The sequence below is a fragment of the Dasypus novemcinctus genome, chromosome 11 (assembly GCF_030445035.2).
Source record: "Dasypus novemcinctus isolate mDasNov1 chromosome 11, mDasNov1.1.hap2, whole genome shotgun sequence".
NCBI classification, from domain to species: Eukaryota; Metazoa; Chordata; class Mammalia; order Cingulata; family Dasypodidae; genus Dasypus; species Dasypus novemcinctus.
The window spans coordinates 71,731,187-71,758,794 of record NC_080683.1 but is presented as its reverse complement, the minus strand read 5'-3'; the positions used below and the strand labels follow the sequence as shown (position 1 = coordinate 71,758,794).

The window sequence follows — 27,608 nt, the reverse complement described above, 5'->3', positions numbered from 1 at the left end:
TCTTTTTTATCTCTTCAGTGCTGATTAAAATGCTATATGTTAAATATAGGGATATTTGGGAATTGTTTTTTTCTTGTCCAAATTAATTGTAATGATATTATGTAATCTGTTGTATACATTTTATTAAATAAAAGGGGGATAGTAATAGAAACATATCCAAATTGTTCAATGGCAGATAATAGATTCAACCTATAAAGATTTGTGTTTGAGCCCAGCTGCCTGCTTCCTTAAACGAAAACTGATCAGTGTATGGTAGTGCAAGATAACTCAAGTGTTCTCATTTGGGGAATGTATTCTGGTTTTATTTCTAGAGTGGTAAACCTTTGTCACAGTCATCTGTTACTCTATTTTTCCCTTTTTTCCTGAGAGTTTTGCTTATTTAATAGGTAATGATTTTGAATTACCTTCCTTTGTTCTTCCTCCTTTTCTTGGTAGCTCTTTTGTACAGTATACCACCATCTACCACTTGCCCAGCTTATGTGGTGGGAGCTCTCAGGGAGCAGAGTACTTCTTGTTCTAGATAGGAGACTCTCAAGAATCACTCAAGGAAATTACTATTTGATTCTCACTATGGTGCCATGGTTTGCATTTTTTATTTTGGCTATACTTTTAAAATAATAGCTTCTTTGTTAAACCTCAATAATTATGTGGCTCAAATTATAAGTTTTTTGTTTTGTTTGTTTGCTGAATTGTTTTGTAAACTTAAATCATTTTATGGAAGAAATGAATTTCATAGAACTTTATTGCTAAAGGAAATGACTTGGAATTCATTCAATAACAAGTCCATTTATTAGACATATTCTGCACCAAGCACTATAATGAATATGATGGGAGATACAAAGATAATTAAACAGGAGTATGTCAGCTCTAGTAGTTCTTTATAAATAAGCACTTAACCTTTCATGGACATTAATCATTTCTGTTCTGAATAAATCAATTGTAGAAGTTACAAAATTTAATGGCCCATAAGTAGGATTTCAAGATGAATTGTTTTCAATTCTAAACCCTTAATTGATGAGAGAAATAATTCAACTATTAAGTTATATTGAGTATTATTGATGAGAAGTTTTTTAATGGCTACCCTTGGACATTTGAACACTAATAATTTTTCTTTGAGAGTTGGTAAAAATGATTCTTCCAGCACTTTGGGTTGCCTTAGCATATAGATAAAACCAGGAGCAAGACTTTTTGAGGGCTGCAGGGAGAAAGGGTTTAAGGAAAATTGTTAAATAAAATTGTCCTCTTTGATTTGTGTAAGAACATCAAATTGTACTTAAAAGATAATATAGTCTTTCTTATTTGCCAATAGAAGTAAGGAAAGAAAGGTGATGAGGGACTCAAATTAAAGGAAAAGCCGTATTCTATATGAGAAAAAAAATTTCTACTTTCCTTTGGGGAAAGCCATTAAATCCTGTCTTCCACTTATGGGTGATTGCTGTATCATTGGGAAATTTGAAGGTAGGGCTATTCTGTGAGATTGTTTTCTTAACTAGAAAAAGCGACATGGCTGCATCAAAGTGAAAAATTAGCTAAAAATTTAAAATACTAAGTCTGTCATGAGTATTGAAGTACCTACTTTGCAAAGATGTATTTTTGTGAATGAAACAATTTTATTAAAGGAATTTTTGTTTTACAGGATATATTCTAAATTCCATCAAAAAAGAATGGAGGAACTAACTGAAGTTGGTCTGCAGAACTTTTTCAACCTTTTTCTATTGTTAGCAGCTGTTGCAGAGGTAGAAGATGTAGCAAGTCATGTTTTAGATCTCCTAAATTTCCTCAGGCCTGCCTCTATAACATCTTCCCAAAGGGCCCTCATTTGGAAGGGTCAAATGGCCTTTCTCTTGATGTACGTGCAGAAAAACCTGGACATTGGTGTTTTGGCTGAGAAATTTTCATGTGCTTTCCGGGAGAAGGCAAAGGAGTTCTTGGTATCTAAGAATGATGAAATGGGACAAAAGCATACTCTCTGGATACTTCTTTCCATCTACATTGATGGTGTCCAAGAAGTATTTGAGACCAGCCATTGTTTGCATCCTTCCCATGAGAAACTGCTTAATGATGGATTTAGTATGCTTCTGCCAGCTTGTCGAGAAGCTGAACTTAGGACAGTATTGAGCTTTCTACAGGCTATTCTGGCCAGAGTCAGGTATGTTTTCCAGTGTGTTTATTTATTTATTTGTTTTATATAAACTATCCTGATTTTAGATTAAATTTCTCCTTTGGCATACTCATGAAAGCCAAAGGTAGAGAGAGAAGTTGTTTTACTGCTATGTTGGTGTAAGTCAGTAGTTTTCAAATTATTTCAAATAATAGTTCTTTAAAAGAAAGCTTATGTGCAAACACAAGAAGTGAAAGTAAATTCAGAAGAGTTCTGATGCAGCCACAGCCATGCCTCCTAACCCCTCTGTCTCTTGCTTTGTTCTCTTAAAAGAGCATTATTACCCAGAAGTAAGGTTCAGATATTCTCTAAGCAAGAACATAAGCTCAAATCTGAGGTGGCTTTTACTGAAACATAAACCTTTTGTGCCCCTAAGAGATTTAGGCCATACCTTATCAGTAAAAAAAATAAAAATGTTTTAAATATTTTACTGCAAAGCCATGGTCTCAACTGCATGAAATATTTCCAGCTAAACAATTTATTCCAAAATTAAGATAGGATTGTTTTAAATGTAATGCCTGTTACCTATACAAAACTTATTGTTTTCATATCCACTTAATTATGCCAATGGACAGATAAATTCAGATTCAGATTTAGTGATGGATTAGAGCCACAGTTACGTCATTTATTGCCTTTAAGTTCCTTTTCACATAACAGTTCTACCTTGAAAGTACATGTTCTTAAGAAGTTAGATGCTGTCATTTGTGTTGTTAATTAGTAAGAAATTGTGTATATTAACCAGATTTTATTTGAAATCATGTCTGAAGTTAAAAAATAGATTGCCTTCTTCCCCTCCATATCACATTATGAGAGTTGTATCTGTTTTTCAGAGGCACTAAGCTTGGCAAAATTTCCAAACTCTTATTGTTTACTAATTTACTTAATTTGCTTTATGATGAAGTATGTTTTTATACTGATTTATCCACAGGTTTTACTTGCCATTACATTTTGTGTAGTTTCTTATATGCATCTTTTCTCATCAATTTAAGTTCTGAAAGTTTGGCCAGAGTTTTTGATCAGATAACTATCCCCCTATCCCCCAATGAAAGCTGTCTTAAAGCATGAATCTTAAAACTTCCAAATTTTGGCATAGATGTGGATGGATAAATAAATGAATAACTGACTTCATTTTACTAATTCCGGATCTTCTGCATGAACTGTGTGCATTTTAGTTACTTTGTTTTTACTTTAGCAATTTATTAGCAGAGTTACACTTTCCAAAGTGTGAAATTCACTTTATTTCTTCAGTGTTTTAATAACTGGTAAGTGGTCTATCCCTGTGCTTCCCATGCAAAATTGGAAATTTTCTCATGTGTAGTACTATTTTGACTTTGTTTATTTATATTTGTCTGAATATATAACACAAGAAGAAAGAGAAAGGAGCTTCAGTGACCCTGGTAATAAGAGCTATAATTTCAAAAAGATTTAGGGGAAAAGACTAAGAAAGGACGGGGTTTTTTAATTGCCTCCTGTTTCTCAGGTTAGTGAGGAAGGGATTACTGCCCTATGTTTATGGGAATGGCCAAACCCTGACAGCTGACATTGGGCAGATGGAGTTTACTGTCATATATAATTACGGCCTGGGGAAGGATGACACTGCATGCCACGCATGGACACATGGGAGTTGCACTTGGGAGCGGAGTGAACAACCGTCTGTGGGAGGCAGGCTTTGTAATATCTAGAGAGGGGGTGCCCCCTGGCTCCCTAGGAAGGATGTAATTGGCTTTTTTGAATAATTCTGGAGCTGGCAGGGAACTGAAACCCATTACTCAGGGTTAAGCAGGAACTGTGCCTGGTCCTTTTGAGAAGGACCTTATCTGCGAGAGCAGGGTGGGGAGGGGAATTTGTGGTTAGGCTATTTGAGGACCTACTGGTTTCCCCCAGGTATTGAGACAGCAAATATTGGCACTTACCCTTAGACCTTATACCACAAGGGGGAGTGTCGGCATTTTAGGAAAAGCCAGCTAAGGAAACTGACACAATCTTCCTGCCTTTTCCATTAAAGATGGAAATCCTTCTTAAGAATTATATTGCTTTTTTTAAAAAAAAATTCGTAATCCATAAATACTACTAGTTTAATTTTTTAATAAAAAATTTCTGGCAAACTCTTTGCTGTCTTTAAAATTTTCTTTAAATTACGTATTTTATATGTTGTTACAGTAAAATATTCATGCAGTGCAATAAGGTATGAGGTAAGACGTAAAATTCCTCTCTCCACTTTTACCCCTTTGTTCTTTAGTTCAGTAGTTCTCAGCTAGAGATGAGTTTGTACCCTAGGGGATATTTTGGCAATGTCTAGAGACATTTTTGGTCATGATAACTGGGGGCATGCTACTGGCATTTAGTGGGTAGAGTCCAGGATGCTACTAAACATCCTGCAATGCATACGGCAGTCCCACAACAAAAAATGATCTGGTCCAAATGTCAACAGTGCTAAGGTTAAGAAAACTTGCTCTGATTCTCTGTAGACATGAAATGAATTCTTGTAGATCCTTCCAGGAAATGCCTTTCCCCCTCCATTTATAAGTTTAAAACACAAAATGGAAGATCTTTATTCTGCAACTTTCTTTTATCACTTAATAATTCCTAGACAATACTCAGTATAAATATCCGGAAATCCATCTAATTCTTTTTAATGGCTACTTAGTATTTCACAATATGGATGTATTAAAATTTATTTAATCAGTCCCCAAATAATGAAAATTTTTTTTTTTTTTTAAGATTTATTTTTATTTTTCTCCCCCACCCCAGTTGTCTGTTCTCTGTGTCTATTCGCCATGTGTTCCTCTATGTCCGCTCCCATTCCTGTCAGTGGCACTGGGAATCTGTGTCTCTTTTTGTTGCATCATATTGCTGCATCAGCTCTCCACGTGTGCAGCGCCATCCCTGGGCAGGCTGAACTTTCTTTTGCACTGGGCGGCTCTTCTATGGGGCGCATTCCCTGTGCGTGGGGCTCCCCTATGTGGGGGATACCCCTGCGTGGCATGGCACTCCCTGCACATGTCAGCACTGCGCGTGGGCCAGCTCCACACAGGTCAAGGAAGTCCTGGGTTTGAACCGTGGACCTCCCATGTGGTAGGTGGATGCTCTAGCCGTTAAGCCAAGTCCGCTTCCTGAAAATTTCTATTGCTTGCTATTTTATATTGTTATAAACAGAGCTTTAATTAACATCTTTACACATGCATCTTTCTGTATTTTGATGTATATCTGTAGGACAATTCCTAGTAATACAATTTGGTGTGCCAGCAAGTATGTGCATTTTAAATGCAGATGTATATTACTAAACTTCCCACCAAAAAAAGCATTGCACCGGTTTTTGCTTTCCCTAATAGTGTGTGAGAAAACATCGTTTCCCATATTTACATCATCATATGTAGTGTATTTAGAGCAAATGCACTCTAAAGACAAATAAAATACAGAAGCTTGTTAAAAATGTTAGTGGAAGCTTAGTAATGGGAGAATGAGACATTTTGAAGGTTGGAGAGGCTTTAAAGATGCAAATACAAAGAAATTAATAAAAGAGGAAATAGTTTTTTCTCCATTTCTGTTTCATATTCATTGATTAACTTTTTTTGTTAAGCTTCTAACTTTTCTTGGTCACTCCTCAAAAGTAGCGACTGTTTACAAAACAAGAATAATTATTTACATACAAGAATGATTCCTGTATGGTTCCACAACTTACAGTTTGCAAATGCTAGCTCATTTATTTCTTTTAACAACCCTATCCTCCTTATTTATATTGAAGAAATGGAAATGTGTAAGTTTACAAAATCAACATTAGAGTCTAAACCTCACTATACCAGAGATACCTTACACTTTTTAAAATAATAATTTGTAAATAACTAACCAGAAACCAACTATATTGCTACAGTTTTTAAAAATTAGGAGGTAATGAATGAAATCTGTAAATTATTTGCAAACCTGAAAATTATTACCATGCTCATATATACTTCAGTGTTCTTTACCTTTTCATTTTGCTTTTTATTACTTAAAAGTGTTACTTATTGGTAGTTATTTATTGGGAACTTTTGCTTGCCTTGTTTTTAGAATTTCACAAGTTATATGTTTTGTTTTGTTTCAATTTTTAAAAAAAGATTTATTTTATTTATTTATCCCCCCCTCCTTGCCCTTTGCTTGCTGTTTGCTCTCTGTGTCCATTCCCTCCATGTTCTTCTGTGTCTACTTGCCTCCCTTTGTTGCGTCATCTTGCTGCGTTAGCTCTCCATGGTGCATGGGCCAGCTTGCCTTCACAAGGAGGCCCTGGGAAGTGAACCCAGGACCTCCCATATGGTAGACGGGAGCCCAATCGATTGAGCCACATCTGCTTCCCTAGTTACATGTTATTTTAATGAATCATCATGTACAAAGAGTGAATCACAAAGAGAGATATGGAGACAAGTAAATGACATTTTATCTATAATAATTTCCTCATTTCCACTATCTAAATTTCACTTTATGCAATAAAAACAAATTTCTGCTTCCTAAATTCAGTTTAGTAGAAGTCCTTTAGCATTAAAGCCAAAGCTGTTTCAAGAGTGCTGGAAAAATACCTCTTGCCAGTACATTATAAGCTATAATGCATCTCTTAATCTATGGGGTCACTAGTGAGAAATGTAGACATAGGAATCAAGAGGGTATAATGAAAACTGTTGCTTATATAAAATGGAAATAAGTTTATATTTATATTAGGAGTTTTTTCTAATTGGATCTGGTTTTAGTTTGTATAGGTCTGCTATCATCTTGTAGGGTGGGAGGATCTGATAATTTTCAAGGACTAGAATATGAGAAAGGACACAAATGTGTATGTTGGTAACATTCAATTCCTTGCACAGATGTGTATGTTTGGTTCTGTTTTCTTATACTGCTCAACTATGATTGAAAACAATGGCTTTAAAAGAACATCAAATCATTTGCAATGTCTATTGCCAAAATTATAGAGCAGTTTTAACAGATAGAAGAGGTCAATGTGTGAATACGAATGGTGTAGCAATGAGCCTGTCTCTAGTAATGCTGTTGTATTTTAGCCACTGCCGTCCTTTAAGTGTCTGAGGTTTGCATAGTAATTTTCATTCAGATTGATTACAGTATAAAATAAGAGGGATTGTGACTTGGATAGTTCATTTTATCCCAGACTCCATAAATTTTTAGCACTTACGGGGCAGATATTGTAAAAACAGACCTGCTTTTTAAATTTGTGATCTTTTGGGAGAAGGCCCCAGAAATCATTCAGGATTGTTTACTGAAAAAAAAAAAAAAAAAATTCCCCACGTGTTTGATCATGGAGATGTTTTCCTATTTCCCTAACCCCAGATTGGATACGTCACTTAAGACCTTAATCAATTCTCCAGTCTTTTATGTGTATGTTATACTATTAATAAGGAAATTAAAAAGCATTTTGATATTTGCTAAAAATTAAAGCATTAGTTGTTTTTCTTTTTCTTTTTCTTTTTAAGTTAGTAACAGACCTAAATTCTTTTGAATTTTGGTTTAGATAGGGACTATGGGTTACATAGATTGATGATATTTATTCCTGACTATATCCCTGACAAAGGTAAAAATGCAATACTTTATCTTAGCAATCTCTTCTGTTTTCAAATTCAGTTGGGAATAAGGTACTGGTCCTTGCATAAATGTTTGTGCAGTGTGTGTGTTTTGAACTAGGTAATAGTTTTATAACTGTATGATGAGAAATTATAGGCAGGAAGGAACTAAGATCACTGATTAAAGGGACAAGCAGCTCCCTCTAGGCTGTTAAGAAATAATAACTTCATATACCAGGTTCTACTAACTAGAGCTGATGGCTCACCAGAGCATTCTTTATTGCTGATTAAGTAACATTATGAACATACTGACTTGGTTATGATAACTAAATGCCTCAGTATTTAAAACTTAGAATGTCAAATACTTTTAGCAACCATCTTTAACATTTCACATTACCTTTCTGGAATATTTCTAGTTCTTACTTGCTCTTATTTGATGTTAATATAAAAATGGCAGTCTTTCATTTATAGAGTTAGGTGTAGCCAAAAGCTTTTCTTTAATTATATCCGTTCATGCTGCTATAGTTAAGGGTCTGTCAGTATTTCCATTATAAACTTCCATTTTCAGGGTTTTATAACACAGCTATGAAAATTAGCTCTGGGCAAAAATTTAACATACAGGGCCTCATGAGATTCACCTTTCTCCCCATCCCCCTTTTTCATTTTTACTGAAGTAAGGGTGAGTGATTTCAAAATGCCTTTTGGCATCTGCAAATATCATTTCGAGTTCAAAAAGAAATAATAAATTGTCGGGCTTTGCACCTGTTTGTTCTACCACTTAAGGGAGGTTATGGACTTGTGAATTTAAGCCAAATGGATATTGATCAACTGACATCCTATTTTTGTATTAAACAAGAGAACCTAGTTTCAAAGACTTCTGAAAACAGTTGAGAATTTGCCTAAAATGTTAAATGTTGAGACTAAGAAATAGTCTCTAGAGGGATGATTGCCTTTTTTTTTTTTTTTTTTAAATTCTATGACTTCTTAATAGTTTAAGAGCCTTTTCCCTGGTCTCACAAGGTATTTTGAAAGTATACATTTTTAAAGTCCTGTTTTTTCTGTCCACATGAGGCTATCAGATCATGTATTTGTTTGACATTTAATGTGTGTGTATATAGCTAGGTATAGGAGTAGAATTATTCCTTTCAAATATATTCCATGTTTGATAGTATTAGCTATTTTAACCTTTATCATTAACTCTAAACAAAGATTTTTCTTTTTCTCTTTTCTTTGGTGGAAGAACTGGGAGTTACCTAGGTAGGGAAAAAAGGTAGTACAAGAGAAAATACTCTGAGGGTCTTCTTTTTGCCAGGTACTTCTACATGATTTTTCAGAAAATATAGAAAGATATTTTTGAAAGCCAGCATGCAAACTTTTTCCTTCTCTTGTTATTAGTTGTTCTATTAGGAGAAACAACTTATAGCTTCTAATTACTGAAGGACAATTTACTACAAAGTAAATCTGAAACTAGATATGATTTTTTAAATAATCAAATAATTATTTTCATAAGTTTGCTTGATATATCCCAGTTTACCCAAAATGTCTACTGTTTTGTTTTGTTTTGTTTTAATCAGTTTTCTGAATTTCAGAATTTGATGCAGATTTGGGGGCAGTGTTCTAATTATTTTGGGAAGTAGGGAGGACACAAGAGATTCTTTATGGAAAAATATATTATCAGTTGTTATTTCACAAGTCAGGTAGAGATTTGTTGCTCACTAAGAGTGATCAGCCTAATCATGACTATCAGAAGTTAGAAGTTCTCATAGCTGGTCACAGTAGGCACAGAGGTGAGGTGCCGGGAGTACAGAAAAAGAAACAAAATAAAACAAAAAACAGGGGCCAAAAATGTGATTAGCGGTATTTAGGGGAAAGGGAAAGCAGCTTCAAAAGTTAGTATTAAGAAGAGAGCTGGGGGAAGTGGACATGGCTCACCTGATAGAGCGTCTGCCTATCGTATGAGGGTCCAGAGTTTGATCCCCAGGGCCTTCTGACCCATGTGGTGAGCTGGCCCATACACAGTGCTGCCACACGCAAGGAGTGCTGTGCCACGCATGGGCACCCCCGTGTAGGGGTGTCCCACGCGCATGGAGAGCACCCTGCAAGGAGAGCTTCCCTGCATGAAAAAAGTACAACCTGCCCAGGAGTGGCACCGCACACATGGAGAGTTGACGCAGCAAGATGATGCAACAAAAAAGAGATGCAGTTTCCCGGTGCCGCCAGATAATACAAGCGGATGCAGAAGAACACACAGCGAATGGACACAGCAGACAATGTTGGGGAAGGGGAGAGAAATAAAAAAAAAAAAAGAAGAGAGCTGGGAATTGAGTCAGCATCATATGTTGAAGGGGGCATTGTTCTAGGCTGTAGACTTCTGTCCTCAGCCATAACTCTCTTTTCTTCAACTGCACACTCTACTGTTATGCTTTTTTTTTTTTTTTGTCTCTGCTTCTTAAGGACTTCTAGCAATGTCTGATCATTTTTCCTATCTCAGCATAGTATAAAAGTAGGGGCTTCAGAGAATGTACACCTGGGCTCAAATCACTTTTCCTCCATTTACCAACTATGCAATCATGGAATGTTATTTATCCTTTTCTGAGCTTTAGTTGCATCTTTCTAACATTAGGTAATATACCCACCTCAGAATTTTTGTGAACATATACTTAAATTAGCTCCCTCCTGGCCATTAGGGTAGTCAGTAACTATGTGTAGCAATTTAAATTAAAATAAAATAAATAATTTAATCCCTCACTCATGCCAGCTATGTCTTAGTAGTTATATCCAGTTGGTGACTAGCATAGCAGACAGCAGGAAGATCTCTCTGACACTGTGGACTTAGATGAGGCTCCCATATAGAACATGGACTGTAAGCTCTTGATAAATGCTATTTTCTTTATCTTCATTTTTTGTAACCAATATTACCCTTCATTCCACACTTCTCTGAAATGTTAGCTTGTCCCTGTTCTCCTAATATTGAATAATCTCTCTTCCTTTTGAATTTCCTTAATACTTTCTAATTCACTACTGCACTTTATTGCTCTCTACTTTATGTTATAATCATTTTTACTGAGGATTCATGTTCATGCAAAATCTTATTTATCCAACAAATTCAAATAATATTTTTATTGAATGTCTACTATTTGTGCACATTATTATGAGCACTTGGAATACATCAGTGAACCAATCAGATGAAGCGTATGTGGTATTCATGCGTACATTTATTACATGGAAGATAGACCAAGAAAACAAAGAGAAAGGAAAAAGAAACCATCAATGTTTTTTCTTTTTACCATTTTATAATTTATTATTTCTACCATTCAGCATTACCTGACAGTGTTCTGTACGTATCCCATCTTTTACCTGCTAACCCAACAATTCTTGTCAGTATCCACACAAAAGTAGAACAAACACAGTGTCTGTGCAATCAGTATATGGATATAATGTATGATCTGAATTTCATCTTTGTGTTTATTGCCTTCTAAGCACCACTGGACAGAAGGACCCTCCACAGGATGGCAAGAAGGCCATTTTTCCCAATTAATTGAAAGATTATTGGTATTTTTGAAAAATTAAAGAAAAAAAGTAAAAATGTCCTTTTTTCGTTCCTGTTTTGTTTTTTGGACTATTTCTTATTATTCTTTATCACCAAGCTATTCTCCCACTGGAAAATGGAAACAGGTAGAGTAAATATGCCTTTGAGCTTTTGCTTTGCTTTTGAGAGTTTTGAGACCCTGTCCATTAACGCTGGATCTGCACGAACACTTTGAATTTAAATATAGATACTGTTGGGGTTGGGGTTGGATTGGAAGCAAGATATTTCAAAGAGTGAACTGAGAAACTGGAGAGGGGGAAATAATCAACAAAATAATTTAAGAAAATTACCCCAAACTAAGTTTCCTGCCAGAAAGGGCCTTTTGAATGACTCTAGCATGATGTAAGAAAATAGATGGTCAGCAAAGCATATACATGAAATTCAGAATACTGGATACACCAATAATAAAGCTTCCAAGGACTCTTTTCCCTCTCTTTATTCTTTTTATTTTTTTGTATTTAGTGTGCCCCTGGTCTTATGATCTCCTGTTATAATCTAGGTCAACTATAACATTTTACCTCAATCCCTAATAACTATTTATAAAATTAAGAAGAAATACGAAATGAAGTTATGTTTTTACCCAAGATTACTTTTACTTTCAAGAAGTAGGTGAATGGAGCATTGCAATTTCTTTTTCTGATTCATAGTTCCCAAAGCTTGAGGTTGGTGAAAATTTGATTTTTCTGGGATGAAACAGTGAATCCATTCTTTATGATTAAAGAGGAAAAAGACAGAAAATAAGGGTTGGGAAAGAACACTGTGAAACCAAAATTGTCCAAAGAACAATGGGATAGTGGGACAAGGAGCAAAATAATATTTTATAAAGGAAGTATTTCATTTTTTGGACTGTGGATCAGCTCAGTTGTTTAGGGAATAGAAATGTCAAGATTATTTTTTCTACTAAACACTGGAATATTTCTCTTTAGCAAATGGTAGTAAATCCAAAGATCTTGGGTAATGCAAAAGTTGCTGTCCCCAATCTTATTTTTTCCACTGTGGTTCTTGTCTGAATCCCATGGTTCACTATAGGTATTTGGACCACCCAGATTTTTGAACCTTTAAATGAAATTCAGCAACAAATTTGTAGGAAGGAATGACTGCTGTGCTCTTTCATGGCACCACACAGTGCTGTGTTTCTTAAACCAAAGACACGTTGTCATAATATATTGAAGACTTGTAAATCCCATTTGTAGTTGGTTTGCTGAAGTTAACTCCTCTCCAACTATGGAATAGGTAAAAATGCCTGAACTCAGTGAGACAAACTGACAACGTGGGTTTTGATTATGAAAGGGAAGTACTCAGAGAAAGCAAGAAATAATTTAAGCATTTACCCCAGCAAGTGTAGTACAATAACCTGCCAAACCTCTTTTTTAATGATGTGATATATCAGTGAGGGAAGGAAATCGATCTCTTAATTCTCTCAGTAATTATTTTGGATTAATAAGACCTCAGAAGGTACTATAAATTGTGGGGAAAAGTAGATTTATTATCGTTTTAAAAATTTTCTAGCTATCCTTACCATCTTGTGATTATTACCGAAAAATTATTTTAAGATATACTTCCTAGAAAACATCAGAAAACGTTTTTGTTTTGGTTATCAATTTATTTTTTGCCATTGTATTGCCTGTAAAGACCTATTCCTCACCTTTATCCATCTGCCCTGTGGAGAATGATGAGTAATTACTTTTATTCAAATTTTATTTTATAACAAAATTGAGAACAAACATAGGAGTGAAACTAGCATTTGAAACTCGTAATTTCAATTGTTTCTTCTTTACCTTACAAGATATATATTTTTCTCTCTTTAGGATATCTCTTGTCAGATTTAAGGCTTATTTAAAATGAAAAGAAAGCTGGAGCAATTTTCTTTATTCCATTTCAGTCTCCTAAGGCCTATTTCCCCCTGGTGAGCTCATAGCAACAGGGGGGTTTAAGGGAATTCAGCTTTCTGCAAATTAATGTCTCACATCATGAAAATTCAGGACTTTTTTTTTTTATATCTTGAAAAGTAATACAGTGAGTGCGAGTATTATTTCTTGCCAGCGGGTGGAAGATGAATGATTTTGTCACAGTTTTACTGCTTGATGAGCAGTGTCCTGAGGGTCAGGCTTAAGTCTGTGTCACTATGCTGCTCATTACTCTTGAGCTAAATAAGGGCTGATTGGATCTAAATTGCCTAGCACATGGGCCACAGATGAGCTCAGTGAGCAGGGGATGACCTGCTATTCAGTCTGGGAGTAACCCCGGTGTGCAAATGCAGCATTAGAACACCGTGGGAGAATGAGAGGCTACCGGCTGCTGCCAGCAAAAGAAATCGAAATGTAAAAACTCTTTGATGCTGTGATGTTAGAATTTGAAATGTAGGAAGTGACAGGTTGATGGTACTTATCAGCTTTGGCTGGATTAGAGAACAGTGTCATCTTGCTTATATAATGACAGAAGAATGAAGCCAGCAGCTAACTACTGTGCAGAGTAGAGCTGCCCCTATTGCCACAGCCGCTATTGCCACAGCCAGTCGTTGCTGCCTCCTACTGACAATTAACTGGTAACCAGTGAAAGATAATGAAGAAAAGAGCCTCTTCGATGGGTTTCCAGGAATCTGAGGCACTGTACTACTGAAAAGCTGAAAAGCTACCCATAGAAGAATGAAAAAAAAAGTAATTTAGAACATACTTAATAGTAAGTTGATTAAAAACACATCATTATTGGGAAATTGTTTTTTTCCAGAATTTTCTAGTGAACAAAGAGTTAATCCATTTATGAAGTGAAACTATGCAGGCAAGAAACCCTAGTGTACCATTTTTGGAATAGTACTCTTTTAGGGGTTCCCTTTGGTTTGGAGATTTCTCAATTATGCATTTTTAGAAATAATAGCACTTTACTAACAATCAGTCTTCAGAATCTAACAACAGACATCAACTACAGTGTTAGAACAGTTTGAAAGGTGCCTGATAGAAATACAAAATAAAAAACACCCCTTATTTAGCTTATGCTGCATAAATATCTTCGGGAAAAAGGAGGTGGCATAGAAGGGACATGTTTCACCCACAGTCATGTAGTTAAAAAAACAAACATCCAAGCTTTATAAGACCTTGTTTTATTTTAGTCCTACAGCTGTAATTTTTAGAAAAATAATTACTATTGTTAGATATTTGTGGTGGAAAACATAGGAAAAATGTAGATGTGTTTTTAAAAGTCACCCATCTCACCATAATGTGCAAACTACTGTTAATAATGTATGTCCTTCCAGACCTTTTCTATTCATATAACATTTTTTTTAACCCAAAATTGAGTCATGTGTTATTTAGTAGCCTACTTTTTTCACTTAATACATATCGTTAATGGCTTTCCATTTCAGTGCCATCTACAATATTATTTTTGGTGGCTTCATAATACTCCATTGTATAGTTATACCATAATTTACCTTACCATTTGTTATTATTGAAAATGTGTGCTGTTTTGAATTTTTCATCATTAGATTCAGAGGTGTGGTGAATGTACTTGTGTATGTACTAAAGGGCTCTTGAGTACTGTTGTGCAAATTTTGCACTGCACAACTCCATAGGTGCCATTTACTACATTGCCTGTAAATGGTATTTTGATCTGGACAGATTTGTTTAATTACATGGGGAAGGTACTATTTAAATTATTTTATTTAACATATAAAACTTTAGATGTAGCTCTGAAAACTTGGGTGCCATGGTTTAATTATATACAAGGTATATACATATACCTACCTACCTACCTAACTACTTACCTATATACATTTGTACATACTTGCACACATCCTACAAAAGCAACTTTTTAGGTAGTAGACAACCTTAGACTAGGGAAAAAATCAGTTTTTTCCTTTTAGAACAAAACTATAATTCTATATTCTTTGAAAACATAAGAATTAAAAAGCTTCTAGAATTTGGGAGAGAACGACAGGTAAAAGTGGTTAATAACTTTTGTCTCCCAGAATTAGGAAAAAAATTTTTCTGTAATTGTCAGCATACATTACTTACTATTTCCTATAAATTTTTTTCCTTATTACTGTGAAATACAAAATAAAATTTTCAGTATAACTTCAGAAGCACTTGGAGACTCTAGAAAGTAGATTTTAATGCTGCTTTTTTATATTTTTGTATTATCAAAATTCATGTATCTGTGAGGATTTTAAATAATGCAGAATTGTATACAGTAAAAAATGGAAGTCATTGTCCGCCTAACACTCCCACCCCTGGCTGGGAACCACTATTAAACCTTTGGAAAATAAACTGTTGCTGCTGCTGCTCCTTTTATTTACTGCCTTATTCCCACTCCCTCTTTATTTGGAGAGGGAGATAGGAACAGAAGGTGGGACTGTATTATGGAATTTTCCACAGCTTCCTTTTTTCACCAATTGAGATATCAAAGACATCATAGTCTATGTAACACATACACACATCATTTTAGGCTACATAGAATCGCATATAAAAACCTTAGTTTATTTGGCAGAAGTAAACGTTTAGGAGCTATCCATCATTTTAAGTTGGCTTGGCTCTTGTGTCCATCTAATTTTCCGAAATCCTGATTGTTTAAAAATTTGGGTTGCTGAGCTTATTTAACTTAGATATTAACTGTAATTCAGTCTTGTGAGTTATTAAGTCATCTAGTGTCAGTATCAGCGGAGCAATTTCCACTTTAATCATTTAATATATGTGAATCATATATGAAATCATGTCTTTTACTTACAGTAAAAAATATACCATATATTTCAGAAAGTTGCAAATGTGAATTTGAATCCTGACTGCTACTTTCTTTCACTTTAATCTTCAGAAAATTATGTAACTTCTTGGAACCTTAATTTTTCAAATGTGTAAGGTATGTGTAATGATAAATATTGAAGAATTGCTTTTATGAATAGAAAAGATGATACATGTCAAGTGCCTTGCAGAGTACGTGGTGATGATTGCTTTTATTATCATTACTATTTACCCATTGATTTTAGAGATGTGGAGTGAAAGAATGTATATTACAAGTAATATAAGACACGGTGTTTCCCGCTCTAAATTGATTTTTAGAGCTCCATTCTTAATTCCTTTCTATTCCATGATCTATTTTATGCTTTAAGTAAAAACATAAATTACTTTCTTGCTTACATCACTGTCATTTTTAATATAGTTTAGGAGAGAATTCTGGCTGTATTAATTTTGTACCTATGCATGAAATAGAAATGAGTGTATTTTTCAGTCAACACACCTTTAGTGAGTGCTTATCAAGTACTTGCTATGGCAGATTTTGTACTGGTAATGGAAACAGTAAAAATGCATACATTCAGATCCATGCTCTCAAATGCCTCATATGCAGTGGGGCAGGTGGGCAGTCATATCTATATGTATATATTTTATGTATACACACATGTATATTTAACATTTAACAGTTTTTCTCTATGTTAGTAATCTAATACCACCACCCAGTATTTTTTTTGGTTTCTTAAGAGAAATTCCAATGTATTTCAGCAAATGTTTCTTAAATATTTTCTGTGTGTCAGGACTGTGCCAATAAGTGTTCCAGTGTATATGAAAGTGTTTCCTGCCTTTGTAGAGCTTATGGTATAGTTGAAACCAGCTATTTAATGTTCAAGGTTTTTATATCTCTGTAGTCATTCTTTTTTGAAATTCCATGTAAAATGATAGGTGATCTCCAGAGTATAAGAAATTACATATGTTGGATTAAACTGAAATGGTCCAGCCATTTCAGAATTCTGATACAGTGGAAGTTTTGTGACAAGATATCATAGGAGGCAAGTATATTTTGCCTAATTTAAATATATTAAACATGGTTCAATCTTTCCGTTATTTCCATATGGACTGATAGAACCATGTCTTGTCCTTTGAAAGGCTATTTTGCATTTATCATCTAGACTAGTACTTGTAGGCACCGGGAACTTTTTTCTTTTCAATTCTTTCCTTTTTGTTTAATACAAAGGTTTAAAGTGAAGGAAATGGGCTAAAATTACCCCCTGTTCACGTTGAACTAAGTTCTTACATATTCTTGTATTCAATAATACAGTATTTACATTTATTTAAGAGAGTCCACTGGTTTAAAGATAATTACATTTATTTGGAAAAACAAATGGAGGCAGTTTGAATTGTCATATGCCTGTTTTTAGGGAGGGAGAGATTTGAAGAAATTATAAATAAATTGTAATTGGGTAGGTTGGGGTGGGAGAAAGGTAATAGAGTACGTAGGCAAGTATTTCTTGGATGCTTTTAATGGACTTGTCCTATTACCTGGTGTTGTGTAGGACATGAGAGAGTACCAGATGTTCTCTAGTTGGAAAATGAGACCACACACAGTATAAAAACTACTACTGGGAAGCGAATGTGGCTTAACTGATAGAGTGTCCAATTCCCAGGGCCTCCTGGCCCATGTGGTGAGCTGGCCCACGTGCAGTGCTGCCACATGCAAGGAGTGCCATACCATGCAGGGGTGCCCCACACATAGGGGTGCCCCACGTGCAAGGAGTGTGCCCCACAAGGAGAGCCACCCCACACGAAAAAGAGTGCAACCTGCCCAGGAGTGGTGCCGCACACATGGAGAGCTGATGTAGCAAGATGACACAACAAAAAAAGAGTGTCCCCATGCTGCCTGACAAGAATGCAAGCAGACACAGAAGAACACACAGTGAATGGACACTGTAGACAAGGGGGTGAAGAGGAGAGGAAAAAAAAGCAAAAAACAAATAGTGTGATATAGGAATTCAGTAAATCGGGTCATCCAGTAAGGTTTTCAGAGCATGCTAGTGCGAGATACTTCTTGGTGTGTGCACAAAAATACAGATTCTGTTTTTGGCAATTATTTTTTAGTAAACAGTACATGTATATAACTAGTTCAAAGTGAAAATAAGTTATGATGCAATAAGGGGAATTCATCAGGAGAAAGAAGGAGATGAGAAATGAGAAGATTAGGAAAGATACTTTAAAATAGGTAGCATTTGGGCTGGGTATTGAAGGAAAAGAAAAATATGTGTTTATGATAAGGATGGGAGGCTATGTCAGGAGGAGGTATAGGAAAAGCTTCTTGATAGAGGTGGGATAGAAGAAGGGCAATTATACAAGTTGTTAAAGGACAGGGAGAAAATATGAACAGGAGAATGACATGTAAAAATTGGAAGTTGGAATGGGTTAAGTGTGCTCTTGGGGTGATGAAAAAACTAGAGAAGGCAGAGGATATGTACTATAGTAGAAAAAATTATTGTGAAGAGCTTTGAAATTAGGACAGAAGACTAGAGACGAGGGTGAGGAGGGAAAATCAAGAACTGTAGGTTTTAAGCAGAGAGACAACATGATGGAAGTAGTTCTTTGAGCACACTGTGTACTCTTTTGCCTCCATTAAATCCCAAATTCCTTGAGAGAAAAACCTCATCTGTTACTTTCTTCTTAACTCCCCTGCTTGAAATATTCTTTGATAGTTTTCTGCCTGGAAAGCTGATTTCCCTTCAGGTATAGGTGAAATATACAGCTTACCCTGTGAAGGATTTCTGGCTCCCCAGGCAATCAGCATGTGACTTCCTCCCTTGTGCACCCTGTTTGTGTTTGTATCACCCTGAGCATTTATCATAATTCGAGATGTCATCCTCCATCTCTGTCCATCTCCTTCACTAGATTGGCACTTCTTGAGGGTAGGGAATTTATCTTGTCCATATCTGTATTTTCAGCAGTAGGCATACAGCAAAAGTGCCTGGCATACAGTGTTGCTTAGTGTAGCAGTTTGGTATGGTTATGAATTCCAAAAATAGATACTGGATTATGCTTGTAATCTGATCTGTACCTGGGCATGACTGAGTTATGATTAGGGCATTGAGTCCCCACCCACTAAGGGGTGGGAACTCAGATAAAAGGCATGACAAAGAACAGAGTTGAGGGTTTTCTGATGTTGGAGTTTTTTTTTTTTCAAAGATTTATTTATTTTTATTTATTTCTCTCCCCTTCCCCCCCACCCCAGTTGTCTGTTCTCTGTGTCTATTCGCAGCATATTCTTCTTTGTCTGCTTCTGTTGTTGTCAGTGGCACGGGAATCTATGTTTCTTTTTGTTGCGTCATCTTGTTGTGTCAGCTCTCCGAGTGTGCAGCAACATTCCTGGGCAGGCTAAACTTTCTTTTGCACTGGGCGGCTCTCCCTACGGGGCGCACTCCTTGCACATGGGGCTCCCCTCCACGGGGACACCCCTGCATGGCAGGGCACTCCTTGCGCGCATCAGCACTGCACATGGGCCAGCTCCACACGGGTCAAGGAGGCCTGGGGTTTGAACCACAGACCTCTCATGTGGTAGACGGAAGCTGTAACCACTGGGCCAAGTCTGCTTCCCTGATGTTGGAGTTTGATGCTGAAGACTTAAGCTGGAGCCCTGGGAAGTCAGCACGGCAGAGAAAAGAGAAGCCAGCCCCAGGAAGAAAGGAACCTTGAACCCAGAGAAAAGCAAGCCCAGGAACTTAGGAACCCAGGAAGCCTGAACCCTCGGAGAAGTCCACAGCCATCTTACTCCAAATAGACTTTGGTGAAGGAAGTAATTTATGCTTATGGCCTGGTATCTGTAAGCTCCTACCCCAAATCAATACCCTTTATAAAAACTAACCAAAACTAACCAATTTCTGGTATTTTGCATCAGCACCCCTTTGGCTGAGTAATACACTTATTAAGTTTTTTTTCCCCCCAATGAATGAATGATAATTATCTAGATGGTTTTGGCAATAATGTGCACAATGAAATGAAAGGAAACTTAAGGTAAGAAAACTAGGTAGGAGGCCATTTTATTAATAAAACCTAGTAATATAAACATACAATAATGCAAAAGTAATGAAAAAAATATATATGGTATTCTTTGGCAATCATTTCCTGGGAGGGTCTCTTTCACCCTTCACTCACTGCTGTTTCTGGTTTGGCCAGAGCCAAGATTCAAAATGGACTCCGCTGGCCAAATTCACTGAAGAGAAACTACTCTTTGCCCTCTTCCACATTCTCCCACCTTTCCTCGAAGGAAGATGTCTGTTCGCCTCTGAGTTGGCTGCACTGAGCCATGGGTTTTACTCAGGCTGTTTGCCTTGAGGGTGTTTTGCTTACACCTCTTTATCGTTCTGTTTCTCTCCCACTTGGATGATAGGTAGCATTCTCCTGGTCTGCAGGAAAATGGTGCAACCTCTGGAGAACGATTTTGACAGTTCCTCAGGAAACTTAATGTAGAACTGCCATATGATCTGGTAATCCTGCTACTAGGAATATATTCAGAAGAACTGAAAGCAAGGACACAAACAGGCATTTGTGCACTGATGTTCATAGTGGCATTAATGGATAAACAACATGTAGCATATACCTTCAATGGAATACTATTGAGTTGTTAGAAGAAATGAATTTGGATGCATATGACAACATGTATGAACCTTGAGGATATTGAGTGAAATAAGCTAGACTCAAAAGGACAATATTGTCTCATTAATATGAAGTAAATACAATGAGTAAGCCCATACAGTTAAACTGTAGAGCAGGGGATCTTAACCAAGGTCCATGAGTTTGAATTGAAATAAAAAACAAACATTATTCTTGTGGGGATGTGTTGGTGTGGGTATGATGTATTTATTTAATAATACACAACATAGTGTGGATTTAGTAAGGGGTCTGTGGTTTTCACCTGAGTGGGAAAGGGGTCAGTGGAACAAAAAAGGTTAACAACCCCTGCTATAGAGTAGAGGTTACTAAGATAGAATATGGGGTGAGATGGGAGCTAATTCTTAATGTGTGTAATATTATAAATGTGGGGAAATATTGTTGATGGTAACGCATTTTATTGAGTATAATCAACCCTGCTCATTGATAAATGTGGTTGTGGCTGAAAGGACCTTAGAGGGCTAATGTCATTTGAAAGAAACCTAGAGGATAATCTAGGGACTGTATAACATAGGGATTTCAATGGTGGATAATTTTGGTTAATAGTAAAAACGCAAGAATGTTTCTCTATTCCAAGGTGTTGATGCAACAAAAAGAAACACAGATTCCCAGCCGCTGATAACAGAAGCAGACAAAGAAACAAGATGCAGCAAATAGATACAGAGAACAGACAACTGGGGGGAGGAGGGGAGAGAAATAAATAAATAAATAAATAAATAAATAAATAAAAGAATATGGAGACCAAAAAAGAGCCAGGAGGTCATCAGACGGGTTGCCCTTACGCACACCTCTGCAGAGTTCCAGAGACAGCTAAAGTAGATACAACCCCAGATATTGGTTCTTCTGAGGGCTACAGAGATCCACAGGTTCTATGGTCATGGCAGATGGAGTTCAGTGCCTTGTCAGTTGGCCCTACTTTGGAGTTTGTGTTCCTGAGTGTGATGGTGTTGGACTCAGACGTGATATTTGTTCACAAGCCTCTCCTGTTACTTTTACCGGACCTGTGGTTGGCGCTGGGGTTTAGTGTATACTCAGGAATCTGAATCTCTGGACTGTTCATGTGAGAACCAGGCCCTGAGCCTCAACAGCTCTCAATGTAGAGGTGGATTGAACATAACCATTCCAAGGTCCACAGGCTGGAGGAATAGAGTATGGATTAGAGTGGACTTACTGATATTCTATTCTGGAACTATTGTGATTAGTAATTGAAGTAAATGTAGCATTGATGTGGAGAAAGTGGCCACGGTAGCTGCTGAGGGTAGGGAGTGGGAAGAAGAGATATGATGTGAGAACATTTTCAGGACTTGGAGTTGTCCTGGGTGGTAACTGCAGGCACAGTTACTGGACATTGTATGTCCTTCCATGACCCGCTGGATGGACTGGGGGAGAGTGTTAACTATAATGTGGCCCATTGACCTTGTGGTGCAGCATTGCTCAGAGACGTATTCACCAAGTGCAATGAATGTTCCATGATGATGGAGGAGGTTGTTATGGGAGGAGTGGGGTGAGGGGGGTGGGGGTTATATGGGGACCTCATATTTTTTTAATGTAACATTAAAAAAAATAAAGACAAAAAAAAAAAAAGAAATAACATATCAAAAAAAAAAAAAGAATATGGAGATGTATGGGGAAAATATAACTAATGTAATGTATAGACTACAGTTAACAGTAATATTCTAGTATTTTTACAATGGCAAAGAAGGTACTTTATCAATGCTAAGGGTCAATAATTGGGGTAAAAAGGGGTATGGGATTTTTCCTTTTGTAGTAATTTGTTCTGAAATGAACTGAGCTGATGACAGCACAACTCTAATGAAACTGAGAGCCACTGAGTGTAGACTTTGAATGGATTATACATAGCAAGTGACCTCATGTTGGGTGATGGAGTGTGGTTAACAGTACAAATATGAGAATGTTCTCTCATAAACTATAGCTACTATACATTTGTAATACATGGTGTTTATAATAGGGGGTGTGAGGAAAAATATACCAAATGTAACCTATGGCCACAGTGGTAATAGTCTGATGATGTTCTTTCATAATCTGTAACAGACATGTCACAACAATGTGAGGAGTTGGTGGTTGGACGATGTATGGGAATCCTGTATGGTATGCATGATTGTTTTGTTAATTCACAACTTCTCAAAAAAAAAGTTAGAAAAAAGTAGGAGAGAGCATGAGTCTGGAATTCAGGACTAGGGGACTGATGGTCAGAGGGAATAAAGGAAAGGGATGATATGATGACCCACACTACTGTTGCATAGTCAGATAATATTTAAGCAATTATTTTGAGGAAATGGGGACATTTTAGGAATTATGACTTAGGTTATCAAACTTCATGTACTTAAATACACCTTTTGCTTTTATTTGGCTATTTCTTCCAGCTTGATTTTTGCCTATTCTTGTGGCCCTAGGATTTCTCTCATTGGTGATGTAGACCCTAAGGACATCAAACTTTAATATTGTGTCATTCAACCTGCCATAAATCCAGAGGTTGATAACTTTTAATGATATTGACATATGTGCAGTTACTTCCCTTGTGTTATGTTATGATGTTTTGTAGAGGATGGTTTGAATAAGGTCCACACCTCTTGATTTTGATACTCTTTCAGCAAGTCTACTTTGTATCTGTTGTCTCTTCAGTAAGAGAAGGTCCTGTTTATCCATGATTAGGGTTAATTAACCCTTGGGGCAGTGTTTGCTATACAAACATTTGACTGAGAACCTGCCTAAGGCTGCAAGACTAAGGCAAGGACTATTGCTCCTAACCAGAGAAAGGGGAGACCCTCAATGAACCCTTAATTTACAGCTCTGGGAGTTTCCTTCTGAAATTTGGTGATGGCCTTTAACAGATGGTTTCATTTGTGTGATAATTTATCTTTTATAGTTAATATTTTGTATCCTAAAAGCATAGTTGTAATGAAAAGATGTTTCCAGACCAAAAAGGCATCTTAATTCCTATGACTTAAATGTATTAACATTTAAGTATAGCACATGGCATTAGGCACAGATCTTTTGTTCCCTATTTCATATGCAAACATAATTGTCCAGTTGTACACTTGATACCTTTGATAACCACTCTCTGAATCCAGGAGTAGTGATCTTTTTCCCAAGCATGCTAATCGGAAGCAAAGTTGATAAAACTATTTGCTCTGCTAAAATGTACTTACACTTCTGGAAAATTCAGTTATGGAAAGATAAATGGAAGAGTTTTTCTCATATTTTTTGAAGGAATTTATCTCATGTGTTTGAAATAAGGGTTCCCACAAAGTATTTCATTTATTGACCATAGTTTAAAGTGCTGAGATTTCACCTATATTATACATTCTGGCTTTAAATTTGTCTTCAATTTAACACTGTTATACTTTCAATTAATGATGGGAAACAAAGAACCCCAAGGCAAATATAAGCCCAATTTAAAACTTTTAAATTGCTACTATATTAAATCTTTAAAAACAGTAATTTTAGATAACTTATATCACCCAAAATGCAAAAGTTATATACCTAGTAATTTGACACTTCTGTTCAATGAAACCCTAATAATGTGTGTATAGTGATTTCTTTTAACGATATTTATGTCACATTGAACATTTTTATGTTGCTTCTCCCCCACCCCCTCCAACCTTTCAAAAAACATCCAAATGCTTAATTCTCTTTCGAGGCAAGTCAGGAACAAAGTACTTCGGTGGAGTTCTTTAACAAAAAGAAAAGGGTTTTTTCCCCTTCTCACAGAATACCTTTGATTAGGTATATGGTTTGATTATTATAACAAAAATGATAGATGCAAACACTCTTTAATTTCTCTGTCTTTTGTAAGGTAAAATAAGAAAATGAGCAGAATTTTATTTTATTATATTTTATTATTAAAAGTGTGTTAATGTAGTGTTTATATTGGAACTTTTTATTTTATAACACTATATGTCTCTCCTTTTGAGGATGTGAAGTGTGGGAAATGTTTCCCTCTCATTTTACTGAAGTTCTAGTATGTAAGTAGATGAGGGGGTAGGGAGAGGCCAGTTTTGAAAATTCTCCAGCAATCTTTTCTTCTCCTCTTAAATATGTATTGTAAATAGTGCTTCTGGAAAGGTAGGGAGGAATGTGGTAAGGAGAAATAGGAGGAATTAAAAATCATTCCAATAAAATGGTTTAATTTATGCCTCTGCAGTTAAGCAGTGCTCCTGGTTAACAGAAATACCCTTCAGCTACACAGGATTTTGGAGGGTTGGAGGGCACTCATTTGCACATAAATAGCCATTAACTGATAAATTCCCAGAGGTCTCCTGTTGCATGTTAGTGGTTCTGACCTACTTAGCCAGCTTAAATTTGTTTTACAGAATTATTATAATTCTATCCTTGGTACTTAAACTTTGTGATTAATGCAAGCCTCACAATACAATTAAAGTGTAATTACACAGTTTTGTGGTTTCCTATCGTGGTGTTATTATTATAAAGATCTGGATTTTGCAAATATTAGAAGAGTTAAGGTTTTGCTGTTTACCACTTTTGCTGTTATTATGTGATTACGTTAAATGGGACCTTTTATGTCTGAAGGATAGATTGGAGAGAGGTAAATCATTAAATGTAGCATTTGTTAGATTAGTAATGATTGGGTCAGTTAATGTGTGATCTTTTTAGTATGCTTACTAGATTGACAAGTCCTAGGCATTCTTGCTTACCTTTTCCAGATGTTTCTGAAATATATCAGAACTTTTGTGCCACTTTCTTACAGAAGTAGTGTTGGGGTAAATGTTGGGAGGCAGTAGAAGAAAACCAGAACAGCAGTCAGGCGATCTAAATTCTAATGCTGACACTTGCTGATTACTTATGTGTTCCTCAGGGTCTGTGCCCTCAGCTTTAAAAGAAATTACTTGGACAAAAAGAGGTTGGCAAACTAAGGTACTGCTGGCCCAATATGGCCCATCACCTGTGTTTTTTTTTGTTTTTTTTTTCATTTTTATAAAGGGTATTTATTTGGGGTAGGAGGTTACAGATACCAGGCCATAAAACACGAGTTAACTTCCCACACCAAAGTCTATTTTCACGTATCACCTGTTTTTATATAGCCCTTGACTTAAGGATGATTTCTCATTTTAGAGGCTTGTGAAACAACAACTAACAAGAATATGTGACAGACACGTGTGTGGCCCACAAAGCCTAAATATTTACAGAAAGTTTGCCTACTCCCTATTTCTTAACAGTCCCTCTCATCTATTGACATTCAACTTTAAAGTATTCTTTCAAAATATTGATGTTATATAGTTCTATAGCATCTCTTTTCATTTCTTTCCCATTTACTATTTGGAGGGATCTGTGATATGATACCTAATTCTTCCTCTTCAGGGTCCTTTGTATATTCAGTTTATATTCTCTTAAATGTGGGTGTGGTGGTTTCTAAAGCTTTGTAATTTACATTTAGGTTGCTATTAAAGGAAATTTCCGGTAAAATGAGATATACTAAAGTACTGTTTCTAAAAATTGCTGCTCATGTGTGTATTGAAAGGATGGAATGAAGCATTTAGTTTACTTTGTACTTTTTGAAATACTTTCATAACTCTCAATTTGGAGCCCCTTAAAAGTTTTATTCTACTTTATGGAAAAGTTACATAAATGTATAAATTATATTTTGTAATGAATTGCAGAAATCTTTTCTCTTAAAGTTTTTTGGTCTGTGCTTGGTGGTGTATAATGTACACTAGGGTCTGGCAATCACCCCTACCCCTGCTCTCCCACTCCCATCTCATTGAGTAGGGTACGTACTGGTCACTGTTAAAGCTTGGATGCATTTGAATGGTAGCAAGCTGCTACATCTGGGGGAATATAGCACATATACTGTTTCCTTCTTAATGTACATTAAAGATAACGAGCTAAGTAACTTAAAAACATTTTTATTCAATATTGTGGAGGGAAATTGTAGACTCTTCCAGAAAGAATGATGGTTAGAAATAGGAGCTGCTTTCTAAAGTTGGCATGCAATCATCACACATTTCTCCAAAGAAAAAATAGTTACCCTGTAATAATCAGTCTAATGAATTCAGAAATTTATTGATTGTCCCAGCTCTGGGTAGATTAGGTAGAGACTTGCTTCAAGGAGTGGAATTTATGAAATGTTTTCTGCATCCAGCAAGCAGAGCTGCTATAATACGGCTGCCTCCTCAGTGGTTTGCTTTGATCCTGTGGAATGAAAGGACAGGAGGATCAGCTCAGGTCTAAATGAGATTACAGCTGGTTCTGCAGCTTATCTGGTCTATTGCCAACTAGTGTGGCTTTGCACGTCCTAAGGGGTTTACAACAGAAACTGTTTATTGAGTATCATCGGTTTACTCAACACAAGCAGGCTAATCCTTCCCAGCCTCAGCATGTTGTAGAATTGTGCAGGAGCCAAACCAAAAGCTGGTGTAGCCAGGCCCTCTAGAGCCCTTTGTTTCACTCTATATTGATTTTTACCTGAGTTAAAGACAGTAAAAAAAAAACAAAACCAATAACCAGTCCTATTGTGAGCAAAAGGTTAATCTTACCTAAAATCGTACAAAAAGCATCTTTTAACCCTAGGAGGGACAACGTCCCGTTTCTTTCTTTCTAATCAAATGGGATTTTCTAGTTTCGAATTTTGAAGAACAAGATAAAAACAGCTTAAAAGATCTTGCTCAACATTCCAGGTTAAATGCTTAAGTCTTTTCTAGAAGTGCTATGGCAAATGGCTTTTGTATATGAAATATGGAGTGATTTGTTTCTGAATAGTAAGTTTTTCCTTTATATCCATTTGCAAACAAATTATTTTTCAATGTAGTAGATAAGATACATGAAAATAAGGCTGGAAACCTTGATTAAGTAAAAGATCTCAACCGCCAGTGTTTATGGATAATAGTTGTCTTTTATTTGATGATCCCTTGATCAGTAGTAATATATTTCTT

General features: G+C 36.1%; 1 protein-coding gene across 3 annotated transcripts in view; it reads left to right on the top strand.

Moving 5' to 3' along the window:
• MMS22L (MMS22 like, DNA repair protein) overlaps positions 1 to 27,608 on the top strand; it is a 156,152-nt gene that overhangs the window by 72,367 nt on the left and 56,177 nt on the right. For all 3 annotated transcript variants that reach the window (XM_023587680.3, XM_004454567.5, XM_071218604.1), the window contains one exon: positions 1,637 to 2,149. In XM_023587680.3, coding sequence (XP_023443448.2) covers positions 1,637 to 2,149 — 513 coding nt within the window. The remainder of the gene's footprint in view (positions 1 to 1,636; positions 2,150 to 27,608) is intronic.